This window comes from Martes martes, assembly GCF_963455335.1.
Source record: "Martes martes genome assembly, chromosome: 10".
In the NCBI taxonomy this organism is placed as follows: domain Eukaryota; kingdom Metazoa; phylum Chordata; class Mammalia; order Carnivora; family Mustelidae; genus Martes; species Martes martes.
This window is the reverse complement of record NC_137898.1, coordinates 42755693-42779511: the sequence shown is the minus strand read 5'-3', so window position 1 is coordinate 42779511 and position 23819 is coordinate 42755693. Positions and strand designations below refer to the sequence as shown.

At 48.0% G+C, this 23819-nt stretch overlaps 1 protein-coding gene across 4 annotated transcripts; it reads right to left on the bottom strand.

Annotated features, from left to right (window-relative positions):
- Nucleotides 1-915: 915 nt before the first annotated feature.
- CSRP3 (cysteine and glycine rich protein 3) lies at nt 916-23617 on the bottom strand. 4 transcript variants are annotated; one of them, XM_080815933.1, is made up of 7 exons: nt 23552-23617; nt 23151-23234; nt 13565-13704; nt 8256-8424; nt 6421-6553; nt 5180-5273; nt 916-3606 (listed from the first exon to the last, which is right to left on the bottom strand). In XM_080815933.1, the coding sequence occupies exons 3-7, from the start codon at nt 13674-13676 to the stop codon at nt 3530-3532; spliced, it is 585 nt and encodes a 194-aa protein (XP_080672059.1). In that variant the 5' UTR covers nt 13677-13704; nt 23151-23234; nt 23552-23617; the 3' UTR covers nt 916-3529. The 4 variants fall into 4 exon arrangements, with proteins under 4 accessions (XP_080672059.1, XP_080672057.1, XP_080672060.1 ...); XM_080815931.1 differs by lacking the exon at nt 23552-23617 and adding an exon at nt 20460-20630 and having other exon boundaries at nt 23151-23303; XM_080815934.1 differs by lacking the exon at nt 23552-23617 and adding an exon at nt 18102-18210 and having other exon boundaries at nt 23151-23169.
- Nucleotides 23618-23819: the final 202 nt, after the last annotated feature.

The window sequence follows — 23819 nt, the reverse complement described above, 5'->3', positions numbered from 1 at the left end:
GGAACCAGGGAGGGGGTTGGAGGGCAGGATAGCATAGAATTCAAGACGAGTTCAAAGAGGAAGAAGTCACTCATCAGGAGCTGAGGAGAGGACAACTGAAGAGATACGGGATCTGTGGCTAGGAGGTTATCGGCGGGCTCGGGAGAGCCGTGGAGGCTGGGAGTGGGGTGGGCAGCAGGGAGGGCACTTGGATGCCTGATGCTCAGGCAGTAAGACGGAACAGAGTCTTAACGGTGACGGCTTTGAGACAAGCCGGGAGAAGGCAGTAGCTTGGGGGCGAAGTGGCCAGGTTTGGGCTTGTTTGGTTTGTCAGGACCAGGGGAGTGAGACTCTTAACAGTGTGAGGCCAGAACCTCAATCCTTTCCCTAAATGTCTGTGTAGTCACATCGGAGACTGCATTTAATCCCTTGCACAACTATTAGGCACACTCCTGAGGATGCTCCCCATGACTTAGCAGATGGGCTGGACACTGGGCAGTGAAAAGTGGGACATCTTGGACGTGGCCCGTTCAGTAGTGCAGCTGCGGGGAGTTCACGCGGTCGTAACTGCCCCTCACATCTCACTGGCTTAACACAACATGAGGCTTATTCCCCCCTCTTGTTATGACCCGGTTAGCTGTTTGCAGACACTCTTGCCTGTGGGAACCCACGCTCCCTCCTGACTAGTGCTTCCACCATTTCCTAGAGCCTTGGTGCCCCCTGGCCCTTCTGCATCCACAGATCTGGAAAGAGAACGGAGACTGTCCTAGAGGTCTTGGGGGCCCGGCCTCCACTGGCCAGTCTCAGTCCCACATCCCAGCCGATGATAGGCAAGCCTGGAAAAAGTAGGACATTGCCCAGGAAGTTGAGCAGAAACACAAAGATGGCTAACACACAATAAGCTGCTTTCTTTGTTTTGCTTTTTTTTTTTTTTTTCCGTTTCCAAACTCCTTCACTCCACATATAATAATCTCTTCTTTCACATTCTAGCAGAATTTGCTTGCAGTCCAGCCTACAGGCTCTCCCACTCCCCTCGCTCAACAAATGTTTACAAAGTGCCTACTGTTCCTAGAGCACTATGAATACATACACATCACATTCTAACAAAGCAGTAGATGGGAGTTCAGAAACACAGTGTGCGGAGAGCAGTGCTGTGTCACTTACATGCTGGCTGTGGAAACACGGAGGTGGCTTAATTCTGCTCGGGAAGTTCAGGAAAGGTTTTGCAGAGGAGATGGCATTTGACCCTTGACTTGATTATAGGAGCTCACCAGGCTGAGAAGTTGGGTGAGGTGGTAAAGTTGGAGGGGCCTCCATCTTCTAGACGTTTCAGGCAAAAAGAGCAGCATTAGCAGAAGCATGATGGCGTGAGGATACTTGGCCTATTTGGAAAGCGTCAAGTCTTTGGCTGTAGCTGGAGCTCGTCTGGAAGGTCTAAAGCTAAAGTTGAAGGGTAAATCCAAAGTCCTTTATGGACTTTGTAAAAGTCCTTATATGACATATGGCATATGGGCCAAATTCTGTCCCTCCGCTTGGCCCCACATCTATATGTTGAAGTCCAAACTCCCAGAACCTCAGAATGTGATTGTATTTGAGGATAGGGTCTTAACAGAGGTAATTAAGTTAAAATGAGGCCTTTCAAGGTCCCTGATGCAATAAGACTGGTGTCCTTATAAGAAGAGGAAATTAGGACACAGACATGCACGGAGGGAAGGCCATGTGACGACACAGGGAGAAGGTGGCCACAGACGAGGGGAGAGGTCCTCAGAAGAAACCAAATCTGCTAACTCCTTAATCTCCCACATGTAGCCGCTGAAAGTGTGCAAGTGTAATTTCTGCTGTTTGAGCCGCCCAGTCCATGGTCCTTCGTAATGGAAGCCCTAGCTGACTGCTACGTATTCCAAAGGGTAGGAATGGAAGGGATGCATTCTAGAGACATTTTGGACTCAGAATCAAGGAGGTTTGGGGAGTGAGGCAAGGGAGGGTGAGGGAGAGGGCAAAGCTAAGGATGACTTGAGTTTTGGGCTCAGTCTCGCAGGTGGATGGATGGTGGGGCTGGGAACTGTGAGACGTGGTGGCCGAGGAGAACACTGCACAATCCGGTGATCATTTTGTGTGTGCATCCTACCCCTCTGCAAGCCTGGAAGTCTCTAGGGTAGGGAACTTCCTAGTGAAGGCTAAGGGACTATATTGCATTTAAAATCCATGTAGGTTAAAGGGGACTTGATTGACTTACTTATCACTGGTGTTATTAATTGTTCGATTGGCATTGAAGGGATCCCAGACAACTCTGGCCAAAAGCTTACGAGTTAAATATAATCGCCATACCCTGCCTTCCCAGGAGAATGTAAAATGTATGGTATTTCCACCCTTGGCTCATTTTGGTGGAACTCCATGGCCGAATTACCCCAGCATGGGGTCTCTGGACAAATAAAGCATACTTCTACCTTATCTCTTTGAAGGTAGAATGGGACACAACCCCTGCCATTCTATCCATACCAATCCAATAGAGAACATGATAAAATGTAATTGCATTTTGAGCATCAAAAAACTAGTAGGTAACAAAGTCAGTGAGGGGCTTTGTCCATATGATAACGTGTGTCATCAGCCCCGAAGTAAGTGCTCATTTTAAAAGAAAGCCTTCTTGAGCCTTGGAGCAGAGATGAACACATGGTTTAGTCTAGACACTCACTTGCTTTCATTTCCTCCCAGAAATCAGAATTCTCCCGGGGGCGGGCGAGATGCAGTCGTTGTTAAAAGCAGAGTCCCAGGAAAATACGCACGCCTGGGCTGCTGAGAACTTGCTGAGGAGGCAGAGACATTAATTGGCTGCATTTCATGGGTGAGGCCGGCAATTGGACGTAGGAGAGGTTTTCAGAAAATTGCTAAACCCTTGGGAATTGTCCCAGAATAAAAGAAAATCATCCTCCCGTTGTTTATAACACAGAAGCAAACTCCACATTTTGTTGCCATTTCCGGGTTTTCATGAAGTGTGTGAAGATTGCGAAGCCTATCGTAGGACAAAAGGACTGACGCTTCAGCAGTTTTTTGGTTTTGATGTTCCTTCCAGAATTTGCTCTCATGCTGTCTGCTTCCTCTGGAACCCCGTTTCTTTCTCTGCCAGCAGCGAGAAAGCAGCTCCGCGGGCAGATTCTGGAAGCCCGCTCTCCTTTGCCTCTTGTTCCTCCTGCTCACACCGTCCCCAGGTGACACCAAGATTCATGACATCCTTGCAGTGAGTTTTTTGAAACCCCTCTCTTTTTTCCTGAAAATCTCCCTCTCTTCTAGAGAAAAGATCCAGAGACACAAGGTGCCGCCAAAGCATTTATTGCCTCTCCCACCCCAGGTGTCAGAAATAATAACGCATTTGTTACAGGTTAAGCTGTTAATACTCTTCTTCCAAAAGTGTTTTCTAACTTTGGGCAAAGACTATGATCACTTCTGAAGAGAAATACTGCCCGGCCCCCAACGAGGGGCTGATGGGGCCCGGCTTCCCGACTGGCAGGAGGACACGGCAAGTGCGCAAGGCTGGTGGAAATACACACACTTTTCACTCTTTCTTCTCCACTTGTTGTGTGAGGCCTCCAAACCCAATACCTGTAGGGCCAAAATTTTTGGCATAGCAAACTGTGAACGAGAAGCGGGGGGGAAGAAAGGGTTGGTTAGACCATCATCGTGCTTCCTGGGGTCTGACACAGCCCTTCCAGCTGTGAGAGGCATCCTTGTGATACACGGATTCCCAAGTTAACTTGCGAGTACATTGAACTACACGGACTTTCGGTCTGCTGATAAAGATCAGCACTTAGGACTTAGGACTTAGGACTCAGTGTTCACAGGCATTTTCTCATTTGAGTGAACGTAAAATGGCCCCTGCTTGCCTGCCAGCCAGGTCCCCTCCTGCCTCTGCCTCCTTCCCGACACCCCAGGCACACGGAACGACCCACGGTCCCTGGAATGAGCCGCGGTGCCCTGTCTTGGGTGCCGGTGCACGCACCGCTGCCCATTCCTGGAATGTCCCCCACCAAAGCGCGCATTCACCCTTCAAGACCAGAGGAGGCTTATCTTCCAAGAAGCTTTCCCTAATGCCCCAAGCTGCTCACTCGCCTCTGTGTGCTGCCACACTGTGTGGTACTGGGGCTTTGTTCCCTTGGCAGCACGGTTGTCTACGTGTCACTCTGTCAGCTGACTGCAGCAACATTTTAGGGGTTTTGGCCTGCGAATGCTAAGGACCCTCTGTGTCCTCCACTGTCGGGAGAAGGCACCTCCCGTGGGATAGTGCGTTCCTTCGCATTCCGTCTTCCCGAGGGCAAAGCTTTGGCATCCTGCAGTCTTGATTAGGAATGGCCTCCCTCTGCCCCTCCCCGTCGCTCCTCTCACTCCGTTCCAACACTCGCACTTGGAGACCGAGGGGCACCATCATTCTGTGCAAGCGTGGGAGGGCCCCCCTGAGAAACTGTGGCTCTGGGGCTGAGGGGACAGCGCCTTGCCCCTAATGCATCCCTCCCTTTTCTTAGCATCAGCAGAGAGCTAACCTCTCCTCTCCGTAAGACAAAGGGACCTTTGGAGGCATCTGGGGGTAGAGCAGGGAGGACGGGAAGGAAAACCTGTTCCTCAGTTCTGTCCCTGAGATCACTAAGTGATACGCAACATTAGAAACAGAAATGTCAGGAAGGAAGGAGAGAGAGAGCAAGAGTGGGAGGGAGGGAGGGATATTGTATGTTTTGATGAATTAAAGAGAGGTCAGACTCTCTAAACTAATGAACTGTTATTTAGTCTAATGAACTAAAGAGAGTTCTTTCTCCCCCAGTCACCCGTAACCACCGCTCAGGTAGGTAGAGGGTGTTTGGGTTTTCAGAAGGGAATGTGATGCTGTTTATCGAGGCCTGTGGTCTCTTCCAGGACCAGAGTCAGGACCTTGTTTCTCCATGTCCCCTCTCCCCTCAGGCTGGTTTGAACCACTGAGCATCTGAAAGCATCTGGTCTCCCCACCACATGATCCAATGGAGAGGGCCAGAGCTGGGTTGGGTGGGGGGTGGAATTCTTTCCCTCTGGTGATTTTGCTCCCCATCCTGAGAGCCCAAACTCTGCCCAGGCTGAGCAGCCATGCCTTCTGGCAAACACAGGCCTCCTGGCTGGACAACTTATCCTCTAAGGATCCTCCTTGGGAAAACATCTCAAGAGAGTCCCCGGAACCACTCACCTTTGCAGTAAAGTTCCCCATCTTTGTCAGTGACGTTCGTGGACTCTAGACTCTTCCCACAGATGGCGCAGCGAAAACAGGTCTTGTGCCAAGGCTGAGGGGCGCAGGAGAGTGGAAGAGCTACGTTAGTGTGGGGGGCAAGATAATCTGTTTCCGCATGAGAGCTCACCAGCAGCGTATAAAGGAGTGCCACTGTCTTAACCACTCACATATCTCATTGACCCCAGAATAATTTTCCGAGGGGTTCAGAGAAAATGGATTCAGCCAGCAATTCTCAGAACCCCTACAAATAAATTTATCAAAGTCATCACCATATGTATTCCTTCAGAACACACTAAATAGAAAAGGGCTTCCTCCTTCTAAAAGATCAAGGTATAAAGTAGAGAGAAAGGAACTTGGGCTTGGGGACGCTGAATACATTCATTTACACTGAATATAAAGTTAAAGAAGAAAAGAAGTGAAGAAAGAAGGCAATTAACCAGGAATTCAGCTTTGCTTGAACTCTGTGTGTTTCTCATGGAAGAGAGTCACTTGGGTCTTCACAAGATGGCTTCCTTCCACACGCCTGCCTGTCCCCCAGGCACAGCCTTGGGTTCTCATACATCTTCAAGGAGCCAGTCTTAGGGTGGAGACTGCCCTCATATTTGAGATCAGACACTCTCCAGGGCCCTTGTTTCCACCCACCCCTCTCCACTTCAGTGTAAATGGGTTTTTGTTTTCTTCTGTCAGACCCAAACCCTTGGGCGAATACCCTGAAACCAGAGCTTGTAGGGCAAGTGTGCGGTAATGTCTCAGATATGGGATGACTCCCCTAATTGCCAAGACCCTTGTGAACAAAGATGCTTCTCACTGCCACGAGGGGTCTGCTCTATCCATCTGTGGTGATTGAGTTACACAGTGATGATGGGCTCACAGGGCTGACACCTTTCTGGAAGGATTTTGGACACGGAAGGACAAGGGGCTCATGCACCTTTGTATCTCCAAGCTGCTAGCTGGGTGCCTTCTGCCTAGTGGACTGAAACTTGTTGCATCGAAATGCACCAGTTCTAGTTTCCAAGGGCTCGGCTGAGTGGCGGCCACAGCCCAGGAAACTGGGTGAGGATGGGTGGCTCCTAACATGGCTCCCGGGAGCAAAGGAGGATAAAGGTCCTGGCTCCCACCTGCGCACAGTTCCTACTCTCCTCTCTCATTCCTCCTGTGTGGATGAGCAAGTCCCATTTGGCTCACATGGCAGTCCTTACCTTGCCACCTCCCATCACCTTCTCAGCAGCATAAACGGACTTGCCGCATCGGGGGCACTTCTCCGACTCTCCAAACTTCGCGGTGAACTTGGAAGGGTTGCTGGTGGTGGCCGAGCGTGCAGGCTTTGGGGACCTGGTGGGAACAGAAAGGTGAATGAAACCTATAGACTTTGTTGGCAAAGGGGACTTAGCTGTGTGACCTTGTGTGAATTACTTAACTTCTCTGTGCTTCAGACTCCTTCTCTGGAAAAGGGGACTAATCATGGTGCCTTCCTCACAGGGTTGCTGGGAGGGGTTAATGAGGGGACATGAGGAAAACACCTAGAAGTCTGAGTGTCTCCTGGAAGGTAGTAAGGGCTAACAAACCTCGCTGTCATTGGCTTACATCTTTCCTTTCTGTCGTAAAGCCTTTAGCGAGGGTTCCACGTGCATTACCTTGCATTGTTGTTGTTGTGTTAGTATTGCTGCTAGAGTTTAGATTTTTCTGTACCATCTCAAAGCCTGCTGGTCTGCTTTATAGAGTGAGCTGTGAAGGTACTGCAGAGCAAGATGGGATCTTGACGGTTGATCGTAAGCAAACCACAGCCCAATACACTGATGCATCCTTGTCACAGTTCAGGTTGTTGTCCTGCCTCAAAAGGTGCCCTGTCCCCGTGTGAGCAACATCTAAGAAGCACAGAAAACCCCCACCTTGTTTCCATCTCTGTTGGTGTTTCCTTGTATATTTACCACTTGTTTCTCATCATAACCTCTAAGATAGGCAGGGCTGGTTGGAGGAGAGCAAGGGTTCCAGGGGTACCAGCCCAAGGTCAGGCAGCTCATGACTGGTGGAACTGGGACCAAACCCAGGTCTGTGGACTCTTGTCCCTCCTGGTGCAGCATCACAAGGAAGCCCTAACAGAGAAGAGTGGGCTTCAAGCAACGTGTGGCCAAGAACATGGTCAGTACCTGTCTTCACTAAACAGTGTTCAGTTGGGACTGAGTGATGAGAAAAATTCAAATGATTGGTCATACATCCCTGCACTATTTTCCCAGGCTCTACCATGGCCTAACCTCTTTGGAAGGGGCCAGATGTCAGTTTAGATGGTCTAACCCTGCTCTCTGGGGGAGGCCCTCCATGGGCCACTGTCTCAGGTGGGCCTTTCTGTCTAGTCCCACTGTGGAGCTGAGCGTGGACCCCAGCTGTCCAGACAGCACTGTGGGTGAGTGGCTGTCAGTCTGTACTCAGTTCTGGGCTGGAAGGCAGCGTGATCATCAAGATCGTAGACCAGCCTGGTAGATGGAGTTTGTACAGGGTGATAGCCCGGCTTCCCTTGATCACGCTGGGGGAATGTCAGCACTGTGTGGTCAGTGGGCAACTAGGGAGGCCCACTGCCCTCCCTGCAGACCCACCTTCCCTGTGATGTGGACGTTAATCATCTTACAGCCCGAGGGAAGAAATCTTTTAGCGACAAGCACACAGCAAATGGCCACTGCTTCCCGGCCATATTTATGTGATTTTCACCAAAACACTCAAAGAGGAAGAAGAGAGACTCCATGCAGTTTTGGCAAAGGTCAAACAATGGAGAAGCTGTACTTTCTGGGTTTCTCTTGACATGCAAACCAAGAGCCATGGTGTAAAAGTAATTGCCCTTTAGAAAGGCAGATAATTTGAAGAGAGCCTTGGGAGAGATGACACATTGTTAAAACTTGGTCAGACTGAGTATTCCTATTGTTGGCAAGTCAACAACTGAGTCCATTCTCCCACTTCCAGAAAACGTTGCTATGGGAACAGAATGAACTGTCCCGATAGCTGGGGCTCTACCAGGCTGGGAGAAGCAGGGCAATAAACTCACTGTTGGAACTGGAGGCCCAGATGTTCGCCTGTGTCCGTGCTGAGGCAGCCAGCGCCTTGTCCGTACCCGATCCCCTTGGGACCGTACCTGCGCCCATAGCAGACCTTACAGTAGATCTCGGACTCGTGAGCTGCAACCGTGGTGCTGTCGAGAGCCTTCCTGCAGGCCACTGCCGGGAAAGGGAGGGTCAGGGGGCTGGGGCCACGGTTCCTCCCCGCCTTCCCCGAAGCCCTGATGCCATGCTCAGGGCCAAGAGGCCCAGCGAGAGGGACCCTCTGGCCAAGAACACAGCTCTGATTCCTGACCCAGAGCATTCTGAGCTGTGGACCCCACGGCACCCCTGATTTCATAGGTGAGGAAACTGGGAAACAGAGAAGGGACAGAATGTGCTCAGTGGAGACCAGCTAGAAAGAGGGGGAGGCCAGGATTGGAATGGGCTGTGTGGTCTTGGACCAGCTGAGAATATTGTCCCTGAATCCGAACAAGCTGACTCCCTGAGTGTCTCAGCCCAGATGACACCAGGAAAGTGTGTGTCTGCATGTGTGCGGGGGGTGGGTAGGGAATAAGGCGCTGAAACTGGGGATGAGTTTATTCTCCCTTAATTATATCAGAATCAGGGTCGAGCAGTTTCTCTACTTACCATGGCCTTTGTTATGCAAGGAGACAACTACCACCGAGGCTACTTTTCATCCAGTTCTGGAAGCAGGAGGTGGTGAAGGGGTAGTCCTTCAGCTTATATTGGCTTAGCCCCGGGTCACTGTGTATTACCCAATATCAAGTATCCCCCATAATAGAAAGGATATAAGACAAGCCTCCATTTTCCAAAAAGAAGATATATAGAGAAGTTTTTTTTTTTTTTTGGCCAATTTGAAAAAATAAACTCTTTCCATCTAAAACTAATGATATACTATATGTTGGCTAATTGAATTAAAATAAAAAAAATAAGGGGCACCTGGGTGGCTCAGTGGGTTAAAGCCTCTGCCTTCGGCTTAGGTCATGATCCCAGGGTCCTGGGATTGAGCCCTGCATCGGGCTCTCTGCTCAGCAGGGAGCCTGCTTCCCCCACCCCTCTCTGCCTGCCTCTCTGCCTACTTGTGATCTCTGTCTGTCAAATAAATAAATAAAATCTTTAAAAATAGAATAAAATAAAAATAAACTTTCAAGGATGCCAGTGAAAGTGTTAAAACCTCCTTCTAATATTTAATAATATCAATCAATAATAGGTTGATTTGGAGAGTTTCCTTTTTCAAACCTCCCACAAATTCAGGAAATGAGTGTATCCAAATTCTTTCTCTGCACCTTCATCATCAGGGTCTCCCTATCACCATATCCCTATCTTTTTGAGGCAGCAGACTCAGCTCTCCAGCTCCCCGCTTCTGTCTGCGTCTTTCAGGGCCAACCCTGTTTGTACTTGAGCAGGGAGGCTGTCACCTGGAATTTGTATCTCAACCAGAACTTCCTATCAGCCCTCTCAGCATCACGTTTGAACAGCTTTAAAGAACATGTAGAGGGCGCCTGGGTGGCTCAGTCAGTTAAGCGTCTCTTGATTTTAGCTCAGGTCATGATCTCAGGGTTGTGGGATCGAGCCCTGCATCAGGCCTGGTGCTTGCCATGGAGTCTGCTTGTGATTCCCTCTCTCCCTCTACCGCTAGCCCCGCTGGCGCACTCTCTCCCTCTCAATAAATAAATAAAATCTTTTAAAAAATGTAGGATTTTTGTAACTTAATAAGTCGCTGCATTGCTTTATAACAGTGATTCTTAAAGTTTGTTTAAGGTCGTACTCACTGCTTGTAATAATGAGATCGTAGCCCCAAGAATGAATTAACATGTGCATTCATTTACTTACTTCCTTTTTTGTTTTTAAGCCGTTCAAGTGACCTTCAAAGGCTGTCCAGCTTTGAATGAAGTTGTTGCAGAGCACTATGCCTTCCCCAAACTGTATTTTATTTAAAAACATAGTAATTGAATATGAGAGTGGGGAAGCACAAAGTTGTGGACGAGGGGCTGGTGGTTGTATGGATGGGGAAACGAGTCTATGGAAATTCATTGAACAATTATGTCAATGTTGTATGTGTTAAAAATTCCCTGTAAAACAAAAAATCGAGAAACTATCCTACAGCATGAGATACTTCATAAGGCTTTGAACACAAGGCAAACCCCTCTTATGAGGAATAATTTTTGGAGAAAAATGCCTTACATTTAAACATATATATTGCCTCTCTCTACCCTTCTTGTTACTGTCAGCTGCAAGTCTCCAGAAAAGCATCTTCAGTATTCATTAGTGTTCTAGACTCTGAGTTCCTTGAGGAAAGGACTTTTACTTTAATATCCTCAGAACGTAGCATGGGGCTGGCCCAGAGTTAGTCCACTGTGAACGTTCGTTGAATGAATGAGTGAGTGAGTGGATGAATGCACGCATGCCCATTCAAATCATGGTCAGTGACTCGTCCACGATTCTCAGCATGTCAGTAGCAAAGCCGTGACTGGCCTCAGGGCCTCTGACCCCTGCTCCAGTCCAACCCTCCAGGACTGTGTATGCCCCATCATGCCTACATCCTTCCTATAGCCACGTCCCCTGGGGCCTGACCAGCTTCTGCACCCAGGTGCCGCCACAGCTGCTCACTGCTGTGTACGTGATGGGTGGTCAGTGCAAGATACACACCTATTTCTATCACTAATTACAAACAAAGAAGAATATAAAATACCCCATGAATGATGTGTCTGTTGATTATATGTAGAAATTATAATTTTTGGACATATTGGGTTAAATAAAATGTTTTAAAATTAATGTCACTTCTTTATAGCTTTCTAAAAATATATCTACTAGAAACGTTAAATGTATATGTGTAGCTTGCATGATATTTCTTTCGGACAACACTGGTAAGAAGGATTAAGGTTTGTCTAGAAGTTTGGAGAACACTGGCCAGAGGACAAGCTAAGGTAGGCTCTGCTTTCCGGAAGCCTATTCATGACAACTACAGGTTGGCCTGCAGACAGGCACGTCGTGGGGTGGTAAAAGAGAAAAACGTGCTCCTCCCCAGGATCCTCTGTCTACTCCCACAGAAACGTGTGCTGCTCGGATCCTCATCCCACCCGTGAGTTCTAAGGACAATATCAAAGCGTTAGAAGGTCGGTACCAGCAAATGCTCACATCCCTTCCATCACCGCTCTGTTGAACAGAGCATCTTCCTGCCACTTGAGGAAAACAAGACACCCCTGACCATGGAAAGCGTCCCTACCATGTCCTGTTCTCATTCAGTAAAGTGGATCAGAGGAGAACAGAGGCCTGATTGGGAACCTAGTTTTCATCTTGTGACAACATATGTATGGTGGGTGCTGTCATCTCCGTTTTATAGACAGGGAAAGTGAGGCTCACGATGGTGAAATCACTTGCTCAAGGTCACGCACTTCTTAGGTGGCACAGCCCAGGCTCAAGCCCTAGTCATTCATACTCTAATTCCAGGGATCTTTCCATTACTCCTCGTGCCTTCTCTTCTTAAAGAGCACTAGGTGTTTTTGGACAAAAGCCAGAAGGTCGTAGAAGGCTCTCTTGAGCAATGACTTCTGGGTGGTTGTAATAATAATGTTGAATCTGATGGGTGTGTATGATGACTTAAAAATAATTACTCATCGGGGCGCTGGGCGGGGTGGTTCAGTCACTTAAGCGTTGGACTCTTGATTTCCGACTCTCGATTTCCGCTCAGGTCATGATCTCAGGGTTGTGGGATTGAGCCCTGTATCAGGTCCGCCATGCTGGGCGTGGAGCCTGCTTAATATTTATGCTCTCCCTCTCCCTCTGCCTTTCCCCACCTCAAAAAAAATTACCCATTGCCAGGACCCAAGGCCTTAGTGAATCCGCCAACCCAGACACTCAGAGCTGTGTATCCCCGTTCTTCAGTGAGAACTTGGTTTGCCATGGAAGATAAGAGATCATGGGAACTCCCGCAGCAGGTGAAACATTATTATTTCTGGCAGCTTAAGGACAAAGTGCCTCCAATCCTTGAAGTTCTGTGTGAAACAGTTTGGGGCAATGCGATGCTTTAAGGCCACTGGGCTAAATCATGGAGGTTGTGTAGGGAGCCATGTGTGTGTGGGGGGGGGAGGGTCTGCCAAATGTCCAGCAAAGCTAGCCCTTAAGGCAGACCTACAGGAGCAAAGCAAAGAAGGTAGGTGGCCAAAAAAGACTGTTCTCCTAGAACTGGATTGGCCATTGAAAACTCTAAAATGAAGTCATGTTGAAGGGACTGGACTGAGGGTCTGAAGGTACAGGTTCTACTCCAGGCTCTGCTGCAGGTGTTTAGAGATGAGAAGTGATTTGTCCAAAGTCATGGGTCAGGCTGGGCCAGACTTCCAGATGGACCCCAGGATTTGTATTCCCGCAGTTTTGGCATTTGTGAATCTGTGTCCAGCTGATGATGGTAAAGATTCCCTTCTCAGATGATGGTAAAGATTCACCAGGCTACTGGTGCCCAGGCCCCAAACTCTTCCCTTCTGGACTGTTATAGAATCGGCTGCATTGCCCCTCGCCTGACACAGGTTCTTTCTTTTGGAAAGACCAGTCACAGCTGGCTTCAGGAACACTGGCCAGTGGGAACAACTTAGAGCCAGATCCATCCTGGCTCCAGATAAGCGATGACTTCCTCTCTGTGCCAAGTCACACTTTGTAAATGTTGCCCCTGGGTCAAGGTTCTCAGCGTGGTGGCAGCAGCAGGCTAACTTGTTCTGACTTTGAGCAGCAGGGAAATGGCCTCTGAGCTGGGCAAGCAGTTGGCAAGAGGATGCTCAGGACAATACCATCCATTTAGGTGGGGCCCCAAAGTGTTATTTCTACTTTTTATTTTTTTTATTATTTTTTAAGATTTTATTTATTTATTTCACAGACAGAGATCACGAGTAGGCAGAGAGGCAGGCAGAGAGAGAGGGAGAAGCAGGCTCCCTGCCGAGCAGAGAGCCCGATGCGGGGCTCGATCCCAGGACCCTGGGATCATGACCGGAGCCGAAGGCAGAGGCTTTAACCCACTGAGCCACCCAGGCGCCCCTGTTTCTACTTTTTAAAAGTAAATTCCAAACCCCATGTCCGGTGTGGGGCTTGAACTCATGACCCTGAGATCAAGAGTCAGACACTTAACTGACTGAGCCACCCAGATGCTCCCAAAGTGATATTTCTATTAAGTTCCCAGGTGCTGCTGCTGCTGTTGGTCCTCGGACCGGAGCCTGAGGACCACTGATACACAGTATCTGTGGCTAAATGTGAACTTTGAAATGCCCTCTGGATGCTATGGGGCCCTCGTGCTGTTCACCCGACTCACTGCAGTGGAAGCAGGTCTTGTGGAAACTCCTTCCATTGCACTGGATTTCTTCTGCGTGGTAGACTGTCTTTTCGCAGGCGCCGCATTTTGCTCCTCCGCCCCAGTTCGGCATCTTGAAGACCTTCTGACCAAGGCCAAGTCTAACAGGATATAAAGGAAATATACCCTGAATGTTGGTAACCTTAGGAGTGCACCAGTGCCTGGTAGTACTGTGGTCTGAAGACCAGATCCAGCCCCAATGTGTTTGGTGGTTCGTGCACGCATGCATGCATCCATGCGCTCAGCAAATACTTCTGTGGGAGTGTCTCTGAATGAGCTCGGACACTCAGATGCCTCTGAGCCAGTCACTTTAATACTTTAGGACTCAGTTTCCTCCTCTGTTAAATTTCAGTAGCACCTGCGCCTAGATAACGCTCAAGGTTCTTGGAAGGAATAGATGAGTTAATTTTGCATATACAAAATTGTAAACAAATACTGAATATAATTTTTTGTATCTGAAATTTTAAACATTCCAGCGGAAGTGGGGATAATCTATGAAAATGGCATATCTTCTTACCTAGCTCGGTGCTTCTCAGATCGCATCAGATCTTGCTACTCTGCAGATGCTGGTTTAGTAGATGTGGGTGAGGCAGGGAATTCTGCATTCCTAACCGTCTCCAGGCAGTGCTGATGCTACTCATAGGGGACCACCGTTTGGGCAGCAAAGCCTTAGCTAATCTTGCTGATAAAAATCTATGACAGATAAGCTCTCCCATTCAGATTTATTCCTCCTATCCCTTAGACCCAAGCAGTAAGCACTACACTAGTTGAGTAGTCCGAACACCTGCCTTCTGCTCTCAGAGCTCCGGCTGGTGGCCGTGGGCAGTGAGATGAACTGCATGGCTTCTCTTATGTCTGTCTCCCCACCTGTGTTATGAAGAGAGTCATTCCTTCCCTTGTGTGTATATAGCACCAAATGAAGGGACTGGGCAGAGCTCACGGTGCCAGGTGTGATCCCAGGAGCTGGGTGATAATGCCACGTGTCCTCCCACACCCTTCCAGGACATTCTGCTACAAGGAGCGGCTGCTAGTCACAGCCCCAGGCCCTCGTTGTCTCCTCCCCATAGCATTTGAGTGAGGGATACCAGACAAGTAGGGGCATCAAAAACAACTTTCCCTTTCTTTCTGCATCTATGCATAAGTATGCATCCAGTTGTTAGTTTTCCCAGAGCAGAACTAAAATCAGCCACCCATAGTCAGTGAAATTTCTGAAATCCTGCCAGCACCAGGGGGCTGAATTTTCTCTGAGATCCTTTGGTTTCTAAGAAGCCTGGTATGTCATCTTGTCATTGACACCAAGCACTATCAGGCCCTTCCAAGTGGCTGCTTCTGACCTTCTCTTTCCCTTCTGGGAAGCCAGTCACCTTCTTATAATAGTTGGCGATTAACGCTAAGCCCTCCTGGGTCAACGGTCCAGATTGTGCCTTCCAGCCTCACAGCAAAGACAGATTTTGCTAAGAAACAGAAGGTAAATAGCAAACAGACCACTAAACCTGATACCAGAACCAAAGGGAACATCTCTACCTAAATGTCCCTGTAAAGAGCTTTCCCATTTACCAAGAACAGCACGAGGTTAGCCAGGAACATCCTATCCTTCCTCTCATAGGAGCAGGCCCTTCTTTTTATTCAGTAAAATTTTAGAAAATACACTTTAAACTTTTTTTTTTAAGGAAACATATAGTGCATCTATTTCTGTAGTTCAGGTTTTTGGAGGAAAGAACAATGGATTTTGAAATGAAAGGCTTGGGATCAAGTCTACATGCCTTCGTTCACCACGCATTTACTACCTACCTATCATGTGTCAAGCACTGTACTAGGAACTTGGTGATGGATCAAGGGGAAGAAAATGTATAAAAATAAATAACTTGTGTCACCTAGAATGAGAAGTGCACATTCTAGAGGAAGAAGCAGGAACCAGAATACCCTGTGCCAAAGAAGAACCTTATGAGAGCACCATGCAAACTCAGAGGAGACTATGGCTACCCACGTTTAGACTGGGGACGAAGGACATGAGTTGTTGGAGGATTCCATGTGTCACATCCAAATGACCTTTTGTATGGTGAATACAAGTTTACCAGATAGAGAAAAGGAGGAAGGACATTTCAGGTAGAGAAAAGAGCACACAGAAAGGCATATCTTAATATCTTCTAAAAGAGCCCACATTGCTTATTTTTTGACTCCATTAAAAATTTTAGGTCTTGGGTGCTTGGGTGGCTCAGTGGGTTAAAGCTTCTGCCTTCAGCTCAGGTCATGATCTCAGGGTCCTGGGATCAAGCCCCGCATTGGGCTCTCTGCTCAGCCGGGAGCCTGCTTCCCTCACTCTCTCTCTCTGCCTGCCTCTCTGCCTACTTCTGATCTGTCAAATAAATAAATAAAATCTTAAAAAAAAAAATTTAGGTCTCTATGGTTGTTATAGATCTTCAAGGATTGACCAACCCCCTTATTTACAAACCAGGTAAGGCAAAAGAAATAAACATTTGGGAGTATTTTCTTAGCTAATTTCTTTTACTAAGATTCACCCTTCTCTGATTAAAGGTAACACATTCTTTGGAAAAGAGTAGAAACACATAGTTTTTTGTTCATGTTCATTTTGATCCTGGATTGTAACATAATATAAAATAGAAGAGAAATGTAATACATATCCCAGAATGAGACAGTGACACTTGTGAAATTAATGAGATGGAAAATTTCAATGAAAACAAGCCTAGGTCACATTTCTTATCTCAAATCTTTGGTGGAAATCTCATTGGCATGTCCTGCAAGTTCATGGTAGCCAGAGACAGCCCTTGGGAGGATGTGGGCTGGCTCATTCAGTAATTGCCTACACATAATACTTTTCAAAGTGAGGATAAGATTACAGATAATACCTTCTTAAGAAGGTAGTGGATCCTAGCACAGCTTATTTTTTTAAGTGATCATAAAATATCTGACATACATGTATTAGGACTTGAAACCCAGAATAGAAATCTGTAAGCATTTTACTAAACAGGTGCTGAGTTCCATTTTTAAAGTTGGAAATGTAGCTACGAAGATTAAACGCAGAAGACATCTCTGATTTCTTTTTCCCGTGCTCAAAGGCCAAAAGGCAGAGGGTATTGTAAAGCACCTTGGAAGACATGGGTCCTAGTCTTGACCTTGCAACCTTGAACTTGGGTGAAATATGATGGAATTGAAAGCAGTATTGAGCTAGTCACAGGCAAGGCATTGTTACCCCCTTTACTTCAGGTTATTCAAATAGCACCAATCTGCTAATTAAATCACCGTGATTTGAAAGCACATTTAAGTCCTGGCTCATAAACGTAACCTTTTCAGCCTCCCACATTGCTTTGGAATTCCTGTGTCTCAACACTCTGCTAACCAGGCCCAGAATGTAAGTTTATACTGGCAAGATACCAAGGGATGGGTCATTTGTTTATCAGTGTTGCCTGGCACAGGCGAGGGTCATTGAAGGTAGGATGCTAAATATAGGCTTGCCTGTCACTCAGCCCCATCTGCCACCTGGGTCACAATCTCCATCATATCACCTGGCATTACTCCCCAGGGCCAGTCCTGGAGATGGCTGTGCTGTCACAGAAGAAGTCGAGGGTCAGGATTGAAATGGGGGACAGTCTGGGGTTCCTGAAGATAAGATAGATTGCAAGTTTTGCTACATTGGCTAGGAAGAGGGTGAGCTCCAGACTTTTAGCTACCCAGATCCCGGTGAGAGCTGTGTCAGTTTCTTCACGAATAATACTGTGGGAACAGTGATACCAGGGATATGCCACAGTGTGCCCTGGGAAAAGCACTGGATCAGATGCAGGAGGCTGGAGTTCGAGCTCCATCCCACCTCTTCAAAGCTGTGTAATCTGGGGAAATCAGCAAAGCTCTCTGAACTTCAGGAATCTTTCTCTAAAATGGGCACGAGAGTCTTGCTGGGAGGATTGAAACAGTTCAAGTACCTCAAATCCTTTTGTAAACCACCGAGTATTCTAAAATGTGTGAGCTAGGGCACCTGGGTGGTTCGGTTGGTTAAGCGACTGCCTTTAGCTTAGCTTATGATCCCGGATTCCAGGGATCATGTTTGGCATCCGGCTTCCTGCTCAGCAGGGAGTCTGCTTCTCCCTCTGACCCTCTTCCCTCTCATGCGTGCTCTCTCTCAAATAAATAAATAAATAAAATCATGAAAAATAAAATGTGTGAGCTAATTAGACTTGCAGTAACTCTGAACTGTTACATCTCAATTTGAACTTTTTTTTTTCCTAAAGATTTTATTTATTTATTTGACACAGAGAGAGAGAGAGAGAGAGGGAACACAAGCAGGGGGAGTAGGAGTGGGAGAAGCAGGCTCCCCACTGAGCAGGGAGCCCAATGCGGGACTCGATCCCAGGACCCTGAGATCATGACCTGAGCCGAAGGCAGACGCCTAACGCCTGAGCCACCCAGGTGCCCCTCAATTTGAACTTTTAAAGGAGTAACCGCGCTATGCGTCTTAGCACCGTTTTCCTACTCCAGCACTCACCGTTTGTCTTTTATCAGCTGTGGATCTGAAAAGTGATCCTTAGAGTAGAATTGGGTGGGGGAGACAAAATGGGCACCGAGCGACTCAGTTTCTTCTTTGTAGGGGTCTGCTAAAGAATATCGGAGGGAAGGGAACCTTAGGCCATGACTTCGAGCAGAAACTATTAGTGACAGTGCCCTTTCCAGCTCAGCGTGGATTCATGTGGTCACCCTTTTAGAACCCTGATTCTGCATAGTGAGTTAAATTGTCTACACTGGCTCAAGCCAAGATTTTGTATCATGGGAGCATATATCTGGAATGTAAGCAATAATTATTAATCTAATAATATTACTATTGAAGTGTGTGTCCCTTCGGCCAGGCACTGTGGATTAGCTCACTCTGTCTTCACAGACCTTCAAGGTAGACACTATTACAAAAGTTGCCTTTTGTAACTTTTGGGGAAATGGAGTCTTAGGGAAATTATGTTGCCCATGCTCACATGGAGAGATAGGAATTTAGGTCTCTGACTCCAAAGCTGTGTTCTTATATTAACATTAGTGGGGCGTCTTGGTGTCTCAGATGGTTAAGTGTCTGCTTTCAGCTCGGGTCATGATCTTCAGGTCCTGGGATCGAGCCCCACATTGGGCTCCCAGGTCCGTGAGGAGCCTGCTTCTCCCCTACCTCTACCTCTCCCCCTGCTCGTGCTCTCTCTATCTCTGTCTCTCTCTCTCAAGTGAACAAATAAAATCTTAAAAAAAGTAAACAAACAAAAATTAGCTACTATTTATTGTTTACTCTGTGTTGGTTTGCTTTGTATGTACTATCTTTTTTTTTTAAGATTTTATTTATTTATTTGACAGAAATCACAAGTAGACAGAGAGGCAGGCAGAAGGGGGTGGGGGAAGCAGGCTCCCTGCTGAGCAGAGGGCCAGATGCGGGGCTTGATCCCAGGACTCTGGGATCATGACCTGAGCCAAAGGCAGAGGCTTAACCCACTGAGCCACCTAGGCGCCCCTGTGTGTACTATCTTTAATACAACAGCCCCACAGAGCAAATTTTGTCATCTCCATTTTGCAGAGGAGAAAACTGAGACTCAGAGAACCTCAGTGACTTATCTAAGATCACACAGCCAGCAAGCGGCAGAGCTACAGTTCAGACCCGAATGAAGCTCATTCTATATCCCATGTCTCTGCTTCCAACACGCTGGAGAGGGGATAGGGTCAGCACCTCCATGAACCAAACTTTCCAGCTGATGGGAACTGGGATCTGATTGACCCCATTGTCTCTGCATGGGCCAGAGAGTACTCATAGGTAGGAGTATCAGGGAACCTGAATTTAATTCAGTAAAATAAAAGCCTCTCTAAGAGAGAGGCTTTTCAGACACGGAGAAAACTCCTTTGAGGCTGGAGAGTTCCCTTTCACCGTTGACTTTAGCCCAGCTGGGAATAGCTGCCCACGTGACTACAGTGTTGTGAAGCCCCTTCAAGGCTCCTTCAGGCGCTGAGACAGGTGTAGGGATCTGAACAGTGACTAGAGCCTCACCTTGCAGAAATGCTGCCCAGTGACAGTCCCCTCTCAATCACTGCCTCTTCTCTACTGTCTTAATCCAGGTAGATGAGATGGCATAGTGAAACAGCACGGGCTTTGGAAAGAACCCGGCCAGGGCTCAAAAAAAGCTGTCTGGGGGCACCTGGGTGGCTCAGTGGATTAAAGCCTCTGCCTTCCGCTCAGGTCATGGTTCCAGGGTCCTGGGATCGAGCCCCGCATCGGGCTCCCTACTCAGTGGGGAGCCTGTCCTCTCTCTCTCTCTGCCTGCCTCTCTGCCTACTTGTAATCTGTCTGTCAAACAAATAAATAAATTAAAAAAAAAAAAAAGCTGTCTGCTGGACCTTGGACAAAATGCTCCAAATCTGTGAGCCCAGTGTCCTGTTCTCATGCATGTAAGGACAGACGAGAAGGCTTGTCTTCAGAGGTTTCCAGGTTAGAGAGGATCATCCTAATAGCTAAGGCATTACATATACAAGTGCATGATACATGGCAGGTGTCTAATCATTTTGTTGCTTCCCTTATTACTATTATTATTGTTATTATTATTATTTTATCCCCAGCTTTTAAATCCATTTTCTTAAAACAAGCAAATCTTTCCTGGCTTCTTCTCCGTGGCCCCTGTGGCTCAGACTGTGAATCCACTCTGTTTCTTAGCCTTTAGAGCGTGCTGCCCCCAGGCGCACATGCAGCCCGGCCGGGGAGAGCGCTCCCTCGGGGGTGGGGATCCAGGTGCCCGGTGCCAGACACAGCATGCCAGGCAAAGCCCTAAGCCTGTGCCCCAGGACAGCTGCTTCCGTGCGTTGGCAGCCCCGGTACCTAACACCAGCTGACCTCACTGGCAATGGGGACATGGAGGGATGCAGCCAGCCCGGGCAGAGTCCTCATGGCCCGGGGAGACCATGCCCTTCAGCTTCCCCGTGTGGGATACTCAAGGTCACTGGCTTCGTCCTATGGTTTGGGCAGATGAATGAAGTCCCCTCTCCAGAGGCCCTTTCGCCAAGCCTGTGAAGCCAATGTTGCTTATTCCCAGCACAGAAGTAAGCCCGAGTGTTGGCTCTTGTCCCTTAGAACTCTGGGTAGACACACCTGCCCGCTACAAACCATAGCTGTGACACGCGGGTTACATTGCACCTTTTCTGAAATCACTTCTGACGTGTGGCCGAATTTGACTTTCAGAAACTCACTTTGCTCTATGTTGGCCCTTACACGTGTTTTTAAAGAGCACAGGGCACCCTGGTTTAGATCCTGGCTCTGCCGTTTCCTGGCCACGTGACCCCGAGTTAATTACTTTGCTTCCTTGAGCTTTCGTTTCTTCCTCTGAAGAATGACTTCTCATGGGACTTTCTGCGACAGTGAAATAAGTGAATAGTGTTCCATGCCTGCATAGGGTAGTAAACAGCCCACAAATCATATCAGCTCAATCCTTTCCCACCACGAGGTCCACTCTGACGCTCAGAAAAGGCTCCCGCGTGTGGCCCTTGTGACCCTCCCTGCCTCCTCTCCTGCTTTTCTCCACTGTAGCAAATAACTGTAGCTTTTCACATCCGAAGCTGTCACACTTCTCTCTGGCCGCCAAGCCCGGCCCTGGCTACGGTACACCCAGACATCTGAGCAGCTTGCTTCTACCGGGAAGTCTGCCTGCCACGGGGAGTTGTGTTTCCTGTATAGTATATTCCCTGTCTATGTCCTTCCTCTTATAAAGCAAATTAATCATCTTCTAACTCCCGGGCACCTTGTTATCCACGCTGACCTCTGGGCTTTCTTCATTATACTTGTGCTTAGTAGGAAATCCTCCTGCAGCCCACCGGCCTTGGCCCGGGGCCTTTTCTCAAAAGGCCCGTGTATTTGCATGGTCTTACGTGACTTTACAAAGTACTTCCTGTAGTCCATCTCCTTGGATGCTAACAAATCCCTCGCAGATAGATGGCCTTAGCTTAATCTGACTGTGCAGAAAATGGAAACTCAAGAGAAGTTAAATGATGTCCAGAACTGGGTTTTGAACAGTCTCAGTAACAGATGCTATTTTCTTCTATTTCCTTCTTCAGATTCCCAAGATTTCTGAGTCTGTGTTCTTCCAAGATTCTGTCTCTAACTCTTTCAAGAGGATTATGGTGATTTGCCTGCTGAGTGATCATGTTCACTTTCCTCTCTTTCTCCCCGTCTCTGTCTCTGTATCTCTGTCTTCTTCCCCTGCCCCCTGGGTTCTTTCCTCTGTCTCTAATGGATGGCTTGTGTGCTTGGGCTGCCGAGCACCTGTCTGCTGAGCACCAGGCCCTGGGGGTAAACTGCCCTCCCTGACAATAGTCGGGCTCCTTTTGAAGACCAGCTTGTTCAGAATGGAAACAAAGCCAGGTCAGAAGAATTCCTTACATTTTCTGGGTCATACAGCAGTTTTATCTACTTTGTGTTGACTTGGAGGTACCCAGCATTGAGATTTTGGTCCCAAAAGTGAACCAAGGACAAAGGCTCTCCCTAATTCCCCACCCTTCCCTGCCGTGGTGCTGCCTGCCCACCCCCCAACCCCAGCCCCAACACACAAGGTGGTCACCACAAACTCATTCAGTTGGGTTGAATTACTGCAGAAAGGCAGAGTTCCTCAGACCTGCCACCCAACTCCTTCCTGGGGTTGTCACTGGCCCAGCTCAGGGATGGGAACAGAAATTAGAGGTGGCGGCTCTGATCTTTGGCCAGCAGCTCCACTCACCATTGCTTAAAACCACTTCTCATTCATTCTCCGTCACACTCATGCCTGTCATTCAAATGCTTGACTGAAACCGGGAGGAAACCCTGGGAATCATCTCTCCCCCTCCGCAGGGAATTCTCCTCCCATGAAATAGAGTTTTAATGGATTTTTCAGAGTAGCAATGTCATTTGTGGGACCTTTTTTTGGGGGGGGGGGTTGATTTAATTTTAAGTTATTAGAAGCAAGCCTGTTGCTGTACATTCTTGGGATATAAAATCTATTTTAAACCAGCAAATTTCACTGAGCATTGCCCATGCGCAAGGCAGGTATGGTGAATGATAGAAACCTGTCCTTCGCCCACACCTTCTGAATGGCACGATCTCTTGTAGTCTGAGCATTGGAAAGCTGGCTTCGGCGGTATTGTACACTTTGTAACTGTTTAGGACAATATCACCCTCACAGAGGAGACCTGAAGGCAGGAAGTTTTCCAGAGTTCCACGTCCAGTCGCTATGTGGTAGTTCTAGGACTGGTATGGTATTTTGATTAAGACACTGGGAAACATTCCAACGTGGAAATAGTCTTAGGTCAAACGTTATCCCTTACTCATTTCTCTGTGAGGTTCCCTTGAACCCCCAAATACTCATCCCCCTTTTAGGAGTTCTGTTAAACAACTGCTGGGTCCACAGCAGAACAGCTTGAGCCTCCTCACACAGAACCAGAGTGGACACTGGCACCTGGGACGCAAAACACACCCTTAACTCTACAGGACTCTTCCGAATCCCACCCAGCCACCCAGCCAGCCTACCCCCAGCCCAGGTGTCTGTGTTGCTCCACGTACCTGCCTGTGCGGTCTCTGTCGGCTCAACTGAGTATGGGGGCTCTCGTCCTCTTTAAATACATGGAGGCCGTCCCCAGCATTGGCCTGTGGAGGGAAGGGTGGGAGGGAGGCCGAGGGGAGAGGGTGAATGAGACATGAGTAACACAACTGCTATCAGAGGCTGAAAATAGCCTGTGACCAAAGCCCTGAGTTTTGTCCCCCTCACGCCAGCTGTGAGCCCTTAGAGAACAATATCGCTTGGGTTCTGTTTTCATTGCCAGCTGCCCATGGCACTAAGGGATCAATTTGTGGAATGTAAATTTCTGATCAAGTGGTTGGAACAGCAAAGAAGGATTTTCTACTGAAAATCATTTTTCCAGGCTCCTACTCCCCTGACCTTCCTGGAAATCAATGCAGGGTACCTGCAAATGAATCATGAGCCATATCTGGGAGGCCTCTGGAACTCCGAGACACAGGTCACGACGCTCGTGAAGAGAACTCAGGGCTAAAAATAAGAGTGATGGGTGTCTGAAATGATACTTAGATAATCTCTCCAAAGAAGCTTGGAGGAAAAAAAGGTCAGCTAATCATCAGGGTCCTGGCCCTCCACGGCCTGCCATCCTATGAAGAAAAGTTTTCTCTCAAAGGTTTTGAATCGCCGCGTTCATCATCTTTTTCTACTTAAGAATT

Bases quoted from the DNA above. Each gene is read 5' to 3' on its own strand.
- CSRP3 (XM_080815931.1), bottom strand. From the start codon at position 20,479: ATGTCCCCATTGCCAGTGAG. The intron at 13,705-20,459 runs GTCAGCTGGTGT...ATATCCTGTTAG, and splicing joins ATGTCCCCATTGCCAGTGAG to ACTTGGCCTTGGTCAGAAGG. The intron at 8,425-13,564 runs GTGAGTCGGGTG...CTTTCCCGGCAG, and splicing joins CAAGACCTGCTTCCACTGCA to TGGCCTGCAGGAAGGCTCTC.